At 42.0% G+C, this 17,535-nt stretch overlaps 1 protein-coding gene across 1 annotated transcript in view; it reads left to right on the top strand.

Moving 5' to 3' along the window:
• Arfgef3 (ARFGEF family member 3) overlaps positions 1-17,535 on the top strand; it is a 138,514-nt gene that overhangs the window by 63,132 nt on the left and 57,847 nt on the right. The window contains exons 7-9 of the mRNA XM_033763159.1: positions 5,165-5,287; positions 8,597-8,639; positions 10,774-10,852. Of these exons, the coding sequence (XP_033619050.1) occupies positions 5,165-5,287; positions 8,597-8,639; positions 10,774-10,852 (245 nt within the window). The remainder of the gene's footprint in view (positions 1-5,164; positions 5,288-8,596; positions 8,640-10,773; positions 10,853-17,535) is intronic.

Below are 17,535 nucleotides of genomic sequence, written 5' to 3'. Positions count from 1 at the left end.
CCTCCTGACAAGAAAAGTCACCAAGGGGCGGGCCCACCACCCTAAACCAGTTAAGAACACTAGGGTGAGAAAGTTGCTTTGTCAGGAGCTGTTCAAGAAGCCCTCTCTTCTCTTCTCTGTGCACCAGTCTTTGGGTTTGACTCCTTTTCCATATCTGTTCTTTGGCTTACTGCTGGGTAAGCAATGAGCAGACGAGTCCTTCATTGCAAAGAATTTCCGTATCTCTATTTAACTTTGACTTGCATGGCTTATTTCAAGGAGGAAGGCACAAAGAACAAGGAGAGTCACTCAGTTTTATTTGGGGTTGGTACATAAGGCAGAGGCTGGGTCTCTGTAGACCTATAGGCCAGGCAGAAGGATCTACCTGGAAGGTACAGGAATCGATGGTGTGAAGTATCTTAAGCCATTCTAGTATATCAGCTTACACCAAGGAGAACATGGAGGAGAAAGAGGAATCTCTCAGTCATAGTTTCCCATCTATGCCCAGCGCTTTTGAATTTCCTTTTAATTTGAGATCCTGAAGGAAAACTAGTAAACCTCTGTGCCAGGCATGGTGATCAGACTTATATGCATACTGCATTTTCTAGAAACAATACAACTTAATTTCCCTCTCTATGTATGTGCCTATCTTCATGCTGATTTGATGAAGCACCTCTTGCCGTGCACATGCCTGTTATATCTGTTCACCTGTTAGGAAGGAGGTTTCTTTCAGAGGGAAAAAGAAAACGGCCTGGCAACCTTGCTGTCCTATGATTCATCAGAGATTCAGCTTAGAGCAATAACTAGAATTTTCTCTGGTTTCCATGTGAGCAACAAACATTTATAGTCTTCCCTAAATAGAAGACATATATTTTGCTTTCTTAATTTAAAAAATTTTAGGGCTGGGGATTTAGCTCAGTGGTTCTGCTGCCTGCCTCACAAGTGCAAGGACCCAACTTCAATCCTTGATACCAAAAAAAACTATTAGTACATATTTGCAGTATATAATTATTATATTCATCATGGGGAGTTAACACATGTACTAAACACACCTTAAATTTTATTTTTGCTTGCTTATAGCTTAATCTTTGATCCTTTCCAGCTTATCACCATAAATTATTTTTCATTTTTATAATTTTTCCCAATTGGATATATATTAGATCTTCTCTTTCTGGAACTTATAATTTAGTATCATGTACTATTTTAACACAGCAATGCCACCGACCCCATTCAGACAGGAAAGAGAAGATATATATGTAATTAACAAAGTGAAGTTCGTATGTATTTTGCAAAACTAAGCAAATCGCTCAAGGAATCTTCTTCAAAATTTGTGTTCACTTAAACAATATATAGAGGATGTCAACTAATAAGCTACATTCCACTATTCTACTTTATATTCAGTCATGTAGCAATTCCAGCCTGGGTTTAACCTAGAACTGTTACTTATCACTTACCCAATGATGTAAAACCTTTGCATATGTGTCCTGTAGACTTGTGTTTTCTCACTTTTTTCTTCTGCTTTTGTGGATTGTTTCACTTTATTAACTACTTATGTTTTTGCTCTCAGTTGTGTTTAGCATGTCATAAACTGGATGTCCACACATGCATGAAATGATCAAAATGTCCATTATGACCCTTCTCACTGCCCTGTGTCTGCGTGCATTCCCTGGCGACCAGGGGCCTGTGGCTTCTCACAAGGTATTTTGCTGGCCCTTTGTGCCTCTGGCAGGGAGGGGGCCTGAGACTTTTGAAGTGTTTATTCTGCAATTCAAAAGCAAGGGCATGGGGAAGTACAATGGTGTTGAGGAGACCCAGAGGAGGTACCATGAGCTCTTTTCTTAAAAACCCAGCCTACCTTGGACTTGACAATTCTCCTAGCCTCTCTTATTCAGTCTGGTCATTTTACTGTCTCCCTGAGGTAGAGAAAGCAAAACAATCAGGTAGTGAAAAATTGGGGGTCTTGAATAGTGTTCAGATTTAAAACATAGACCCTAGTTCTGTGGACCTTAGTAGTTTACCGATGTATTATTACTACAGTTTAAGAAACTCTTAGGACATCAGGATAGCTGATAAAGCAGTTTTTGAGTGCCTAAAGTTAGCAATATTACCAAATACACGGTCATTTCTATATTTAACAAGATAGCTTGTCAGGCACAATATACATCTCCAATTTGGCAGGATGAGCTTCTTAGCTGAGTAAACATGTTCGTGTTTTCTCTTAATCACATGCCGGCTGCACTAAGTCAGGTCCAATGCATATTATTCCTGTAGTATTGAAATAGTGGTGACATTAAAACTAAAACTAAAACTAAAACATTAAAACTAAAAAGGGAAATACATTTGGTGTTTGGAAAGTTATGTATTTATAACCCTGTGCTGTATACAGTTTGATCCCTTGCCTGTGCTTTCTTTCATGTCTGAAGTGACTGATGTCATTTCTTCCGGATGCTTTGTCTGTAAGACTCAGAATACAAGAAAATGTCTATCAGGTGTGAGCTGAGCTCTCAAAATAGCTGCTCTTTCATCCTCAATGCTTTGAGGCTTAAATTTTCCCCTTAAATTTATGTCCAAACTTATAAATTGTAACAATTAGTGGTCACAGATATTTCTTGGGAAAATGTAAGATGCAAAGAAAACTGTTGAATATGAGGTACAAATCGCACTAGTGCACCTAATTAGACCATGGAGAATTTAATTTCATCAGAATGAAACGCTGCACTCATTCAGAAGTATTTGTAAGGTTTGTTTAATCATTTTGTCGCATGACAAAGCAGAAGTCTTTTAGGATTTAAAGACCTTTTAATCTAAATATACATCAATTATTGTGCATTCAAATCTATTATAATCCATAATCATTTGAGAACATAAATTTAAAAGTCACGTGTTCTGAATAGCTTTTTTAAATACTTCGTGACTTCTGTTTTCTTTTATTATGAAATCTAGGCCAAATTGCAAATGCTGTGTAGTGTTGTTTCAAATGTTCCTTGGTAGATAAATTAAACTTTAAAAGAAATATTTTGGGGCTGGGAGTATAACTCAGTGGTAGAGCACTTACCTAGCATACTCGAGACTTGGATTCAATCCCCAGCACCACAAAAGAAAAAGAAAAAGAAATTCTTTTTACTTAGTTAATTTTACAAAAAGGTTATGATAGTGAGACTGGTCAGAAAATTCTTACAAGCTGAGTGATATAAACAACAAAAATTGGCATTTAGTGTCTTTTTTAGTTATCAGTCATCAAATTAAATTTTCCATTGAGCTATGAACCTCTGTTTTCATGATAGAGAACCATAGAGCTATTCCTCACAAAAATAATTTAGGTACATTAAATCCCTCTTTCTGTTCTCGTGTGTAACCATGCTTTGTGAAACTGAAAAGCTAGAGTGCATTACAGAGAGGAAGAAAGTGGACAGATTTAAAGTGTGCTGCCAGAGGTCCCTGCAGTCAGGTTCCAGCCCCCACCTGCCCAGTGTGTGAGGTAGGCCTGAGAAAAAAAATACGTAAGAGGCAGAACTCAGAGAGAGAAAGCGGGGTGTCAGGATGACCAATGCTGGTACAATGCTAGCCAGTCCCAGGCACTGACTTTTATCAGCAATCTTTTGGGGTAAAGGTGATGTGTGGTTTTTGTGGAAATTAATGTAAACAAGGCTCATAAAAGACAGGACAAAGCATTCTTGAATTAGGAACAGAATAGACAAAATATATAATTGTAATTAGAACATTGTCCTAGTCTGAAGGTTTTAGTTGTGGGAATGAATCTGAGTGTGAGTCTGACCTCAGCATGTAGGTTTCGGCCAGACTCACTGCTATAAACAAGCCAATTGTGGGGCCAAGTCTTCACAGCCTGCTTTGGGGATAATAATATTATGGTCCTCTGCAGGATGCAGTAATTGTCACGCCCATCCCTGTAACTTCCAATAGAATTATAAGCAGCAAAACTTGGAAGTCAGGACACGTCACATCATTATTAAGAGAGTTTTTTTAACATTGAGATTTTCTCCACCAGTAGCCACCAGGGAGTGTCTTATGTTCAGCCAGTGATTCAGAACACACGAGAACCAAAGGGGTCACATACTTATCTTGCAGCAGACCATAGGACAGGAAACAAAAGCAGGGCGTTGTCAGGCATTTATTTTCCATGGGGGTCCTCACGGCAATCCAAAGGCTGATTTCTGGCTCTCAAATAACAGCAGAAGTACAAAAGGGTGAGAGCCACCTCTGTGAGTACATAGTTACCCTGGCTTTGGAGCCCTGTGTCCCAGAAAAGACCCAGTATTTCTGAAAGAATTTTATAAGCAGAGCTTGGAGAGTTCCCATGGAGAATGTGACCAATTACATCACTGCACCCAGGGAAACTCAAACCAGTCAGAGTGCTGATTTACAGCGATCTCAATCCAGGTGCGGTTCAGTAACCGGGGAACGTTTACCATAAGCTATTGTGCCTTTGTCAGCTGTCTAGAAGAGCTCAAGAGAGTCGGTCCAAGGTCAAGCTCATTTACAGTGCAGGATAAAGGGTTACTCAGACTGTAACCCATGAGTTAATAAATTCATCCTGCTTAAATATCACATGGTCTCTTTTATATGAGGAAAAGTATGAAGGTATAAAAAATTTAAAGAGAAAAATAAAAGATAAAAGATAAGAAACGAGGAGGTAGATCTTTTGTAGATGGATAGGGGACCAAAACATGGAGGAAGAGAAGAGGAAGTGAAAAGAATTAAGATGTGTTACATACACATACCAACTTGCCATGATGACTGTAATCATTATGCACTAGGAACCCGTGTAATAAGTTTTTAAAATACATCGTTTCCCCAAAAATAACTTCTGTCCTGTTAGGCCACGAAGAGAGATTTTCCTGATTAATTTCCAGCCATTTGAGTTTGTTCCAGATAGAATTATTTGGCTCAGGTAAAGTTCACTGTTTTCCATTCCCCTATGAAGCTCAGAAGAGTAAGACTGTAAGAGTGTACTTCTTGGGGGTCGTATTACTTTTCCTATGTGCTTAAAAGCCAGTTTCCAGGGCTTTTAAATATGCCGGAGTTATTCTCATTAGTGATTCGTCTGAAGTCAGGCTGACTTTGTGTTCGAGGAGGATTCGATGGCCCTCTGGTTGAGGACAAAGACCTATGTTGGTAATGAACTGATGTCTCGGGCGGATGTGTCGCTGTCTCCTGTCTCTCCCAGGTGTGCATCGAGACATACATGTGTAGCTGTCACCAGCGCAGCATAAACACGGCAGTGCGGGCCACTCTCAGTCAGATGCTCGGTGACTTGACCTTACAGCTACGACAGAGGCAGGAGAACACGGTAAGCCGGAGGTGCTCCACCCCCATCGTGGTCCTGTATGGGGTCTTGTGCGACTTTTTACTGTGCCGCCTGCCACGGCCACGTCCCACGGGAAATGCTAGGAAACGCTTGTTTGTTTTTGAAGGGCATTTATCAATACAAGCAAAGCTTGTTTTAGCGTTTTGCTTGCTTCACCTCCAAAGCTTTGAGAGGTTTATTTTTTCCTTGCAGTTTTTATAAGTTTGTCTTTGCTTCAAAATTTACTTTTTAAAAACTGCTGAATTGAACATTTTTAGTAAAAATATTGTGATAGTAAATATGAAGCTGAGGAAACCAAGTAGCAGTTTAGCGCATACTTAGAGATGGGACACGTTTTCCTGTGTTAGTGGAGAAATTGTGCCAGAGGTTCCCTCATCTGCTGGGCCCCTGGGGTGAAGCTGAACTGGATTTGTCCTCTCAAAAAGCCCACTAGAACTTTCTGCTCTAAATTTGAACAGATTGGGGAAACGAGTTTCTAGGGGAAAGTGTAAATTTCTTTGACTTCTATGTATTATCACCTAGGACTGTCAGTGAGACCATTCCTTTTCGAAAGGGTGTTCTGTTTTTTAAATCTGCATCTGTGATGACTTAGACTAAAATTCTCATAAGATCCGCAAGGAGTGTTGTGAAGTGACACTGGTCAATTTTAAACTTAGGAAACCTCAGTTGCAGTTTAAAATACCTCAGAGATTAATTTTACAGAAATTAAGATTTCATGTGCAACTTCAATTGTTTCTCATTTCAACTTAGGTTATTTTCTAATTTCTAGAAAATGATGAAGTTGAAAGTAACCTCACGGATTATCAGGGCAAATTCTTTTACTCCTCCTCTTCTAGATAGGAAGATAAAGCCCAGAGAAATGAAATTAAAATCTAAAATTAATGAGCTTTTCAATGAAAGGGCCAAAACTCAAGCCTTGGGCTGTAGACCAGCTCCTCTGTGTGCCCAGCTTCTGTGCGCCCAGTGTTGAAAACACTACTATGGAAAAAAAATACAAAAAAATAAATATTGGGTTTTTTCTTTTGTGTTTTCCATATCCAAAGCCTATATTTCTATTTAAAATTATTTTTGAGGTGATTTAATCAGCTTTAATGATCCCCTATTAAAAATGATGTCATTGTATACCAAGACGAGTTAGAATATAATACTATGAGAATGTTAGCTTTGAAAAAAAATCTATAAATAGGAAAAATATTAGGAGGAAAAAAGCATTTTAATAGAAATAAATCTAAGATTTTGAAAATGTTTGTGTTAATACAGTCATATTCCTTTACTAAAATGGCAACATCAAATGCTGTAATATTAATCTTAATGTTTTAAAATGAAACATTTAAACAAAATGTTGTGGTCTCAAAGTGCTTTGAATTATATTAGCTCACTTAATCTTATGTTTAAATTTAAGTAGGAGTGGACAGTTGTACTTCACATAAGGTTGTTTTGGTCAGTGGCAGACGCGTGTAAACAGAATGTACCATGGAGCTTAGGGGTACAGTAAACTGTACCATCAGGTGGGTGCCGGGACAGACTGCTGGGCTCACACAGTGACAGAATGGCTTGGCCGTGAAGTTCCCAGAGTGTGTTCCCATCGTTCAGTGACACGTAACTCCAGGTTCGGTGTCAAATGCCTCAGCCTTTTGGTTCTTAACCACTCTGCCCTGAAACGGTAACAGGTGCAGTTGTGGTTCTGCGCCTTTGTTCTGAGCTTTCTGTGGCTGATCCGACTTCTGGTCCTGCTCGTCACTGACCACCTGGACTCACCCTACTCAGAGACAAGAGTCCAGTTGGTGGAAAATTCCTGTTTCCTGTTATTCCCTTCTCTCTCACTCAAGCCATCCCGTGGAGATGTGATTCCATGTCTCAGGAAAACAGTTCTCAGCTTGATAACATTTGAAGTATATTTGTCAAATAGAAGGAGACATTAAGTTTTGTCACCTAAGAACTAGGAATTTTTTTTTAAATCTATTAGAGAGGAATTGTCTGTAGGAATGGTAAGGTTTGCTTGAAAGAGGTGGTGCCTTCCCCTGGGGAATACTCAGCATTACCTGGGAACAATGTATATATTTTATAGCATGACCCATCACTGGGAAGACACTGTGAGCCACCTTAGAATTCAGAATTCCTAAACATAGTCAAAGGAAAATCAGTGTAGCATGCAGAGGCAGAGGGATCTTCAACATAATGCCCATATCCCTACCTCAACCCCACCTACAGAGTGGGTTACAGTTTTGATTTTGTGTTCTCAGAAACCCTGAGTTTTTAATCCAGCTTTATTGATGGACTTACTTAGATAACCAAAACTATTGTTAAATTGTAAATTGCTCTTTTCAAAAGGCAAAATTGCTACATGCAAATATTTGGAGCCGGGGATAGCGATTTTTCTACCTTTAGTTACAATTCTGGTGTGTTTCCTCAGAAACTGTTGCTCTAACCATGCATTTAGCCATGAGCTGAGCTGTAGACACTAACATAATGTTTCACAAAAATTGCTGTGGGAGCAGCTGAGCTTGCCAATTAATGAAGAATAGTAGAAATGTGTGCCTATGACATTTTTTTTAAGTACATCATTATGTCATTGAATGATTTACATGTCTGGTAATTAATTGGTTTAAAAATTGCCTTTTTATTATCTTCTGGTTCAAAAAAGCGGGGAGGCAAAAGCTCCTCATTCCCGTCCTCGGCTCGGAGTCTCTGAGTTTTTCCTGGGATGGAAAGGAAGCCTTATTATATGTAAGCAGTTTTCTCTTCCTGTTTTTCCTAGGTGCTGTCTCTGCCATGACAGTTCTGGATCTAGTGGCTGGTCTGACCGACAGTCAGAAGTTGATCTGCTCCCCCATTAGATAGGAAGATGGTGTCTCTGAGCAGTGGGCATTTTTGGCCCAGCAGTTTGAAGCCCAGCAGCCTAATGCTAAGAATCTGTATCTATCAGGGCCAAGCACAGTGTAGTCTGTGACTTGGGATAAATCATTGTCTCTGCAAAGATAAAATCGCCTCTTTAGGTAGGCACTGCTGTAAGTCATAGCCTAGCAACCTGAGCGTATGAAACCTCTGGGAAGGGTCTGGATTCTTGGATGTATTATTCCGGGATTGCAGTAAGCTGAGTTCTGAACCACAGTCTTTCTCATAGATGAAGTCGACACTGAAACGCTGTTGAGAGCCGAACAATGTGCTTGGGTAGAGAAGCTGAGCCCAGAGCACCGAGAGTTTCATTTTGTTTCCTAGGATTCTCCAGTGTCTGAGAAGGACTTTTCTTGCCTATGTCTTCTAACTGCTTGTGTGTGTTTCTTCCACTAGATAATTGAAAACCCAGATGTGCCGCAGGAATTCAGGAGTCAAGGTATTTGATTTGATTTTTACTACTTCAGTCTTAAAAGAAGAGTAAAAATGCCAAGTATGTGCTTGGCATCGGGGGTGTAAAGATGCCTCAGAGCCCTTGGATTGGTTTATTCTTCTCCTTGGAGGCTCAGCTCAGCTTTGCCATGAGTGGTGTTATTTAATCAGCTGCTGTCTTCCTTCTGTTCCTATGCTAGCTAACGCCAACTGTGCCTATTCCTGTTCCAACTATGTGAAGGAAGTTAACTCTTACTGTACCTCCCAGGTGCAGGCTGCTAGGTTTTTTGAGACCGGCTCTCACTATGTAGGTGAGACTGACCTGGAGCTCACTATGGAGCCCAGGCTGGTCTTGAACTCAAGCGATCCTCCTGCCTCAGCCTCCTGAGTGCTGGGATTACAGGTGTGTGCCACCACTCCCAGCTCTGGTAGGTTTTTTTATTTTATTTTTTTAAGTTACTTCTTTCTCCATGAAGTCAGATTTAATTACTAAAAAGAGAACTGACTGAAGGGACAAGTAGTGCTATTGCACCGAAGTTGTTTGTCAAATGCCAATTCCTTGACAAGAAAAAATGAGTCATCTTCCAGGGAGTCCTTCAGAAAGCCCACTTTAAGTCACAGATCAAAGCCAAGTCATGAAACTTTCATTCTGACCCACAGGCAAAGAAAAGAATAGAAGTTGACATAATTAACAAGTAATTAAAGTTTGAGAAACAGTTCTGATCATATACGAAAAATTCAAATCGTCCGATTTTTAAATCAAAGCATAGGTTTTATTGTGGGCTTCATTCAGTAATTTAAAAAATATTTGGAAAGTCTGTTTTTCTTTTTATCTTTGCCATTATTTACAAAGATGAGGTGGGGGTAGGGAAAAGATGAAAAAGAGGGGAAGTAAACAGGAGGGGGACACTAAGTCGCCACAGTTAGGAGAAAAGGAGTAAATGCAAGAGATGAGAATGAGAAGCGCTTTCACGAGGCTCCTGTGGAGCACGCTGTGGTGTCTTGTTCTGTCCCACGCTGCCAGGTTTGGGGCCCTGTGCTGAGAGCGCCCGGGCAAGGCCTCTGCCCCTGCAGCTCTCAGAGCTGCGCTGGAAGAGGACCCTCTGTCCTGTCTTCTCTTTGGCTGCTGCATTCTCATGAAAGGGACTCAACGTGCTTTTGGCCAAAAATACATCTGTAAAAAATACACTAGTACAAATTGGTAGAGGGGCTCATTTGAAGTTGATCTAGAATTGAGCCTAGGGGCTATTTATGGATCTGACCTTAAGCTCTGCTTTATCATTGTACCTTGTCATTTCTCAATTTTGTTCCTGCACTTAAGATCTTAAATTCTGAGAAGCAGCATTTCTTTTTCTTCCTCTACCTCTTCCAAATCTATTTTTATTTTCTCTCCTGCACTCTTGCCATTTTTTTTCTTCCATATTTGTTGACATACTTAGGCGTATTTCTATGTATTCTTCTAGGTTTTTTATTTTAGAGACAAATACTCCTGTGTATTATTTCACTTAGGTTAACAATTCTGTGAAGCTGGCATTGTTTATCTTGTTCACTAAAAAGAAAACCAAAATTTACCCAAGCTCACACAGTCAGCAAGTTGTGGACCCGTGTGGGGACACATCCCAAATTCACCCTGTTTCTGCAGTGCTTCTGTGGCAGTTTAATTCTAGTTTATGGAAATTAAAACCCATTTGGTGGGAAAAATTATTTTTCTAACATTAGCTACTGCTCCCATATTGAGAAAGACCACGTGTCCTGCAGAGATTAGACACATGAAGAAGGTGACTGAATTATCTCACCCTTTTTATCTGTTTACTTAGTTCCATCTCTTTTGCATGCTGCCATATTATATATCTCTTTGTGTTGTTTCTTAAATTCACCAACTCTCCTTTCATTAAGTATGAATGAATTTTACCCATAATAAGGAACACTCTATTATTTTCTTCTGGCCCACCTTTTTCGTTTGAAAGGAGTATGTTTAGTTCTTACCTTTCCTCTCATTGCTTCTGTGGCCTAAGGGAGCCGCTAATCTGAAAATCACCTCAGTCCTGAGAGGGGTCCAAAGCAGAGGACAGGAAGGACTGTTGAGGGAGCTCTTGAGGCCCACGCCAGGGCTAACGCCTGTGCCTGCCTCTGATTCGCAGGGTCATCGGTGGAGGCCCTCTGTGATGACGTTGTCTCTGTCCTCGCTGTCCTGTGTGAGAAGCTTCAGGCCTCCATAAAGTAAGTGCCTTGCTATTGTGTACTCTCAGCAGTCTGTTGCCGAAATAACTTCTGTCTATGACATCCCCTAAAACCACAGATTACAGGGACAGAGGTTCCCTCCCACTAGCATTCACCTGTCGTTCCTAAGAAATAGATTCAGAGGCCTTGGGGAATGCCACACTGCCGAATATCATTACTGGAGGATATAATTTCCTGAAGTGAAAATGGAAAAAATAAAAAAAACTTGCAAAGAAGAGCTAATCAGCTGAGCGCTGGGCTGCACGAAAGGAATGTTGGGCTGAGAGCTGGGTTGATGTGAGGGCTCCTGGCCCCGCTGAGTGACTGTAAATGACTCTTCTCATGAGACTGTGATACTCTGCCTTCCTCTGTTAAATGGCGGAGCTGAATTGTGTGTACTTCCTCTGTTGCTAGTAACATTCCCAAGGCTGTGAGCGCACGTGACTACCTTTAAAGAGAGCTATTACTCTGACTTTTAGATTCTTCTTTTGGCACGCCAGTTTGCTGAGTGACATTAGTGCATTACTAATTCTCGTTCTAACTCTCCATTTGGTGCAGGGTAAGGCAACTTCTGCAGCCAGAGTAAAGCCGAATGACGAAAGACCCAGACTTGCCAACATGAGATGAAAAGTCTCTTCCAGCTGCAGATATCTATCCAATTTATCTGTTATTCCTCTAAGCCTCCTGCATATTTGGACCAAATGAAACTCCCTTTATATCAGGCACTTAAAGGTCAAATACATAGGTAGCAAATAACATAGTGGTCAGAAGGTTTCAGGAGAATGGGGAAAGTAATGAATGTGTAGGCTAAGTTGGAAGATCTGATTACAACATGAGGGTTACAGTTAATAATGGCTTCTTGTATTCAGGACTCTCACTGAATGAGTTGGTAGTAGCTGATCGTGCCGCAGGGAGAGGAAATGGGTAGCTGTGCGAGATGATGAATATGCTAATTTGTTTTACATATATATGTATCATGTAACATCATGTTTTCTACCTGAAATATGTGCAAAAATGAGGTCTGATGCATATATTCTGTAAGCAAAAAAAATAGCAGATATCGTTTAACTTCTTCCCCACTCACACTCAAATTTCTCCTACGTCTGGGCCCTAGACAGGGTCTTTGCCCAAAGCCAGTCTGGGCACCCCCCCCCAGCAGATGGGATACAAGTGGCTCCTGCTGTGTCCTGCTCAGGTCCCCGTGTTTTCTGGCCAGCAAGAGTTGGAGCAGCGGAGATGAGGCTCGGGTTACATCCTAACTGAGGGCTCTAGCACCAACTCCAGTGACCCCGTCTGTAGGGTCACTGTCCCACGCGGTTTGCTGACAGTGTACTAATTTTGACCACTGACAATGGCTCTGCTACTTACTAGCTTCCATCTTTGAGCAAGGATCTCAACCACTCTAAGCTTATATATGCTATAAAATAATTAATGTAATTGTTATTGCTATGTAATTATTCATAATATAAAATATTTGGGGGTCTTTGCAAGATCAAATGAGAAAATTCACTCAAAAGATAGCCGGTGGCCAACAGCCAAAGATCACCGGATCCGTGAGGTGGGTAGAATTAGGCTTCTTGGCCTGTTACAGTGAGAGTCTGAACATGGTGGAATCTGAGGCACGCCTGGGGAGGGTGTTAGGGATTGTCCCGAGATCTGAGTTTGAAGTAGGTGATTCTGGAGTAGGTGAAAGGAATTGAGAGTTGTATTCAAGGGTTAGGTGATATCAGAGGGTAGGGGCAGGTCTAGTGCGGAACACTTCCACTTCTATTTACCCACAAGAGGAACCGGGAGGAGCTAGTGCACTGGGGAGAAGGTGGGAGTCGCTCCAGGGTGCGGGGCATTTGGTCCTTTCTGTGGCTGTGCAGAACTTGCTCCCCCTTACTCACTCCAGCTCAGATGTGACTGTCCGTGGCTTCTCCTCTTATTCCATCACAGTCCTGCAAAGCCTCCTCCATGCTAGAATTCTGTGGTCTCCCTGTGTTCGTCAGACCCCCATCGCTGGCTGCTAGATTTTTCCTACCGACCACCCCAGGTAGCTCAGCATCAGCATTGTCAGAAGGTAAAAACCAAAACCACCAGAACTTTGAAAAATGTAAAGATTGTATTCATTGCTTCACAAGCAAGGAAAAAATAAGCTGAGCTTTTTTTTTTTGGAAGTAGTGACCTAAGGGAAAAAAATCTAGGGCTGGGGATTTAGCTCAGCGGTTCAGTGGCCTGCCTTGCAAGTGCAAGGACCCAAGTTCAATCCCCGGTACCCAAAAAAAAAAAAAAAAAAACCTAGACTTACCTAAGTGCTAGAAAGTTAGGCAGCAGGGAGGAGCACATGGTAGTTATGCTGACTAATAATTAAAACTAGCCACTGGGATAAGTCAGGAGGAGTGTGTAGGTCTGTAAATGACAGGTTTAAAATGGACCGCCATTCAATGATCAGAAAAGACTCTTCAATCCATCCCATAAGCACCTGGCAGCCAGCCATGGCTAAACATAGATTGCTCCAGTACCAGCTACGGGTGCCCTTGTTTAGTCTGTGATCGAGTAACCTAGCTTACCTGGGGCAGGCCAAGGTTACGTCTGTCACTTGATTTGGTATCTCCATGGAACTACTAAAATGCGCAGAATCTTTTCTAACTGCAGAATGCCTGGCATGCAGTAAATATTTGATATATCTTGGTTCTAAACTGCTTTGTTTACTGTTGGTGCTAATTCTAGTTTTTGATGCAGGAATATCGAGCTTCTTAGGACAAAAATTTGACTGTAGTTTGTCAGGCAAGTACATTGCACAAACATACACTGTACACAACCGTGTACTAGAAACCATGGTCATAGATTTCTGTTAGCTGCTGAAACCATTGCTTCACCCCATGACTTGAAAACAGGCTTTAAATGGGGAAAGTAATTCATGGGACCCAGATACGTCTTTCTAGGGGCTCTTGCTGAATACTGAACCAGAGATGACTTTAGGTACACTGTTAGGGAGCTTAGTGGATTTAATAGGATTCTCATAGCCCTGCCTGGTTTTTCAATGCAGCCTCCCTGGTCATGATTCTGTCTAGAGATTGTTTACGCTGTTTGGTTTTGGTCCTTTCTGTCAGGATTCCATTACCCTCAGGGGCCGGGGTGCTGCTAAGGAATGAGAATCCTTTGTCTGCCTGGTCATATGGTGCTGTACACTCGGTGCTCGGTTCCTCCTTGTCAGGGCTCTTTGCATCTGTGTGGTCTCTTCTCATTTTACTGCCCTCATTCTTTGATTGCTATCAGCTGAACTCGATGCCTCCCCGTCCCTTCTAAGTAGGTCCTTCCCATGAAATCCCATGATGGTTGGTACCTCTCAACAACCATTTCCAAAATCTGTGTGCAGATCAGGGCGTGGGTGGGGTAGGGAGTACATCTGTGGTATGTTCATTCTCTCCGGAGGGTTCAGAAAATGCACTCAGGCAGCGGTGCAGCCCCCAACGCCCCCACCCCGTGCCTCAGAGATGCAATCCACAGAGTTCTGTGACGTACATGATGCTGCTTAAATGCAAGAGTTTTGGGAAGGATCATTGGGCTTAAAATGATATTCATCTTTCTGCCTGTCTTTCAACTGCTGCCAGCTCCCACACTCCCCTAGCACTGGGGATCAGTGGGTCTGCCCAAAGCAGTTGCATTACTTGTCACATTTTACTCCTTTCTTATTTTCTTTTTCCAACCAAATTCAAGTGTTTGTTATTTTTAAGGAAGGCAAAGTTAAAAAATGATTTTAAACAAAACCTCTAAGAACTCCAGAAATCCTCAGCGTGCTGCCAGTTGCCCTCCTGGTCACCTTGCCACAGAGAGTAGCATCTCAGCCTTCATGACCACTGGGAGTTGTTCTCTGTGGATCTTGTGCCTAGAAGAAACTCAGTGATGAGCAGATATGGGACTAGCAGACGCCCAGCCTGCCAGCTATGAAATGCGCAATCAGAAGACCAGGAAGAGTGACTCCAGCCCTGCTGAGAAGGCACATTTCCCCTCGTGTGTTAGAACCACTTGGCTGGGTTCTAGGCTCTTTCCTCTCTCTGTGTCCCCCACGGTGGTCTGTCCACAGACGTGCAAGTCTGAAAGGCTGGCCCACACTGCACGTGTGGATGCGTTTCTACTGAGGGACGTGGATGCAAAGTGTTTGCATTTTTAACAGCTCCCTGAAAGGCATGACTCATGCAAGTCCACAAACACTTGTTTCCCAGCCTACTGTAGCCCACAGGAAAGCTGCCCTGTTCAGTCTCCAAGGAGACCCCTGGCAGTTACCTTGGTGATGAGTTCCTTGTCAGGGCTGCATCACTGGAGCTCACTGGGGCCTTGACAGCTAGAAGCTTTTCTCAAAGCCTTATTTCTGATGAATTCAGAAATTGATAATCTTTATTTTCTATACTTAGTTTAGTTTTGTGATGCCAACCTGACAGTTTGAGGCAGAAAGAGAATTTCTTGCATTGGGGCATTTAATAACTAAGCTTCTTACTAGATCCGGTGATTGGCCAGAAAGACTGATTGAGTGCAATAAAGGTGATCCTTCCAGAACTGATTTTTTAAATGCATCATATAACTGATATTGTGGCCTTTCTGATTTGGGCTCTCCTGTTTGTCCGTGCTAAAGCATCTGGAATAATTGGTCTAAAGTACAAATGTGGGGCTGGGGATTTAGCTCAGTGATTCTGCTGCCTGCTGCATAAGCACAAGGACCCGTTCGATCCCTGGTACCCAAATAAATAAATAAAACAAATTAATTAATTTCAAAAACACAAACGTTGTCCTGTCAGTCTTATGCAGAATGAAGTCCAGACTTCTCAGTACCTTCTACAGCACCTGTGCCCCTCAGGCCTCTACCCGCCTCTGCAGCCCCGTCTTCCCCACACCACCCTCGCAGCCTGTGCTTCCGCTGAAAACCTCTGGTCCCAGACTTCCCGCTCTGCCCCCCTTTCACATGTGCCACCTCCCCAGATCCTCCCCTACACACACGCCTCCTTGAATGCCAGGGTTCTGCTGGGATACCATTTCCTGTGGAAATGTTTTATCAAAGGCTGTGCCCTCCTCTATAGACTCATAGAAACTTATTTAATTATTCATTTATAGCTCTTCTTTCTAGTGTGTGGTCTACTCGCTTGCTTGTCTGCTTTGTCCCATGAGAATGAGGAACGTGCTGCTGTAGGACAGGAGCTAGGCCTCGTTCACAAAGTAAAGTCCTTACCTGGCCCACAAAGGACTAATTCTTCCACACCTGTCTCGCTCCTCTTCCGGTCATCGCCTTCCTTTTAGCAAACAGTACTGATTTCTGTGGAGAGGCTGCCCCTGGCCCTGTTTCTCCCACCCTCAGAGCGGGTATGAAATGCCCACATGTAAGTGCCATTCCCTTTCTGAGATGAAGGCGTTATTTTAATCATTACAGTTTTCTGGACAAAGGAGATCTTTTTAGAATATGGCTCAGCAAACTTCTATAAAGAGCCACATACTGTCTCTGTTTATCATTGCTTTTGTTCGGCTTTATAGCCCCTTTTAAAACTTGAAATCAGTTTTTGTTAGTGCAGGTTTGCAGGTCATAGTGTTTACAGTCCTGTGGAGCGTTGGTACATAACACATCTTGATTCCCTTTTCATCCTTTCCCCCTTCCTTTCTCTCTCCCATCATCTCTTGATCCCTTCCCATTTAAGAAAGATCTATCTTTTATTTTGCTCTTTATTTGTGATCTGGGTTTCTCATGGCTATGGGCAGGATTTTGCCCCTGGGCTGTAGCTTACCACCTGGATTTAGAGCATAATGTCTCTGTGCTCTTAATCAACTGCATCCAGCACTGATTGTAGAATTTAGTGTAGCATTTAAATGAGGAAGCCGTACACTCCACAGCTGCTCCTGCCTCCATCTCACCCTCCTTGTCTTATAATTGCACGGGTCTTTCTGAATTGGGCAGGTACAGGGAGGGGGACTTCCCGCCTTTGGGGTGGGCAGCTTTTCTTTTTCTCTCTTCCTAAGTTTCTAGCTTGTGTGCTGAGAGTCTTGCTTTTCCTTCCACTCCCTTCCACCTCCTGGGAGGTGAGCTGTTAAGAATACTAACCTTCCTGTAGGCACTTGTTTGTTCTTTTTTTTTTTTTTTTTTTTTTTTTTTTTTTCATTTTTTTTTTTTTTTTTTTTTTGTACCAGGGATCGAACTCCAGTCCTTGCACTTGCAAGGCAGGCGGCGGCACCACTGAGCTACATCCCTGGCAGTACTTGTTTGTTTAAAATTAGAAGACAGTGATACAACCAAAATCATTTTTGTCTAATTTCCTGTTTATCTCAATATTTCACCCAATAAGAGATTCCTTTCTGAATTTTCTTAAAAGACTATATATTTGTGTCTTTGAAAATTAAACTTTTTGAGCATGCCTATAATCATAGCTTCTCAGGAGGCTGAGGAAGGAGAATCACACATGCAAGCCCAGCTTGGGCAACTTAGCAATAATTGGTCTTGAAATAAAATAAAATTTTAAAAAATGGGCTGGGGATGTAGCACAGTATGAAGGCCCTGGGTTCAATGCCCCATATCATAAAAGAAAGGAGGAAAGGAAAGAAAGAAAGAGAAATGTTTCTCACATCTGCTGGTCTCTCATCATCTAGATGAATTTCAATAATTTTTGGTGGGCCGGAGAGAAAAACCTAACCTGGGCATATCAGACTGTGCTTCCTATAAA

The sequence above is a fragment of the Fukomys damarensis genome, unplaced genomic scaffold (genome assembly GCF_012274545.1).
Source record: "Fukomys damarensis isolate Sample0158 unplaced genomic scaffold, DMR_v1.0_HiC HiC_scaffold_14, whole genome shotgun sequence".
NCBI lineage: Eukaryota > Metazoa > Chordata > Mammalia > Rodentia > Bathyergidae > Fukomys > Fukomys damarensis.
The sequence above is the reverse complement of the archived record's forward strand: the minus strand, read 5'-3'. Positions and strand labels throughout refer to the sequence as shown.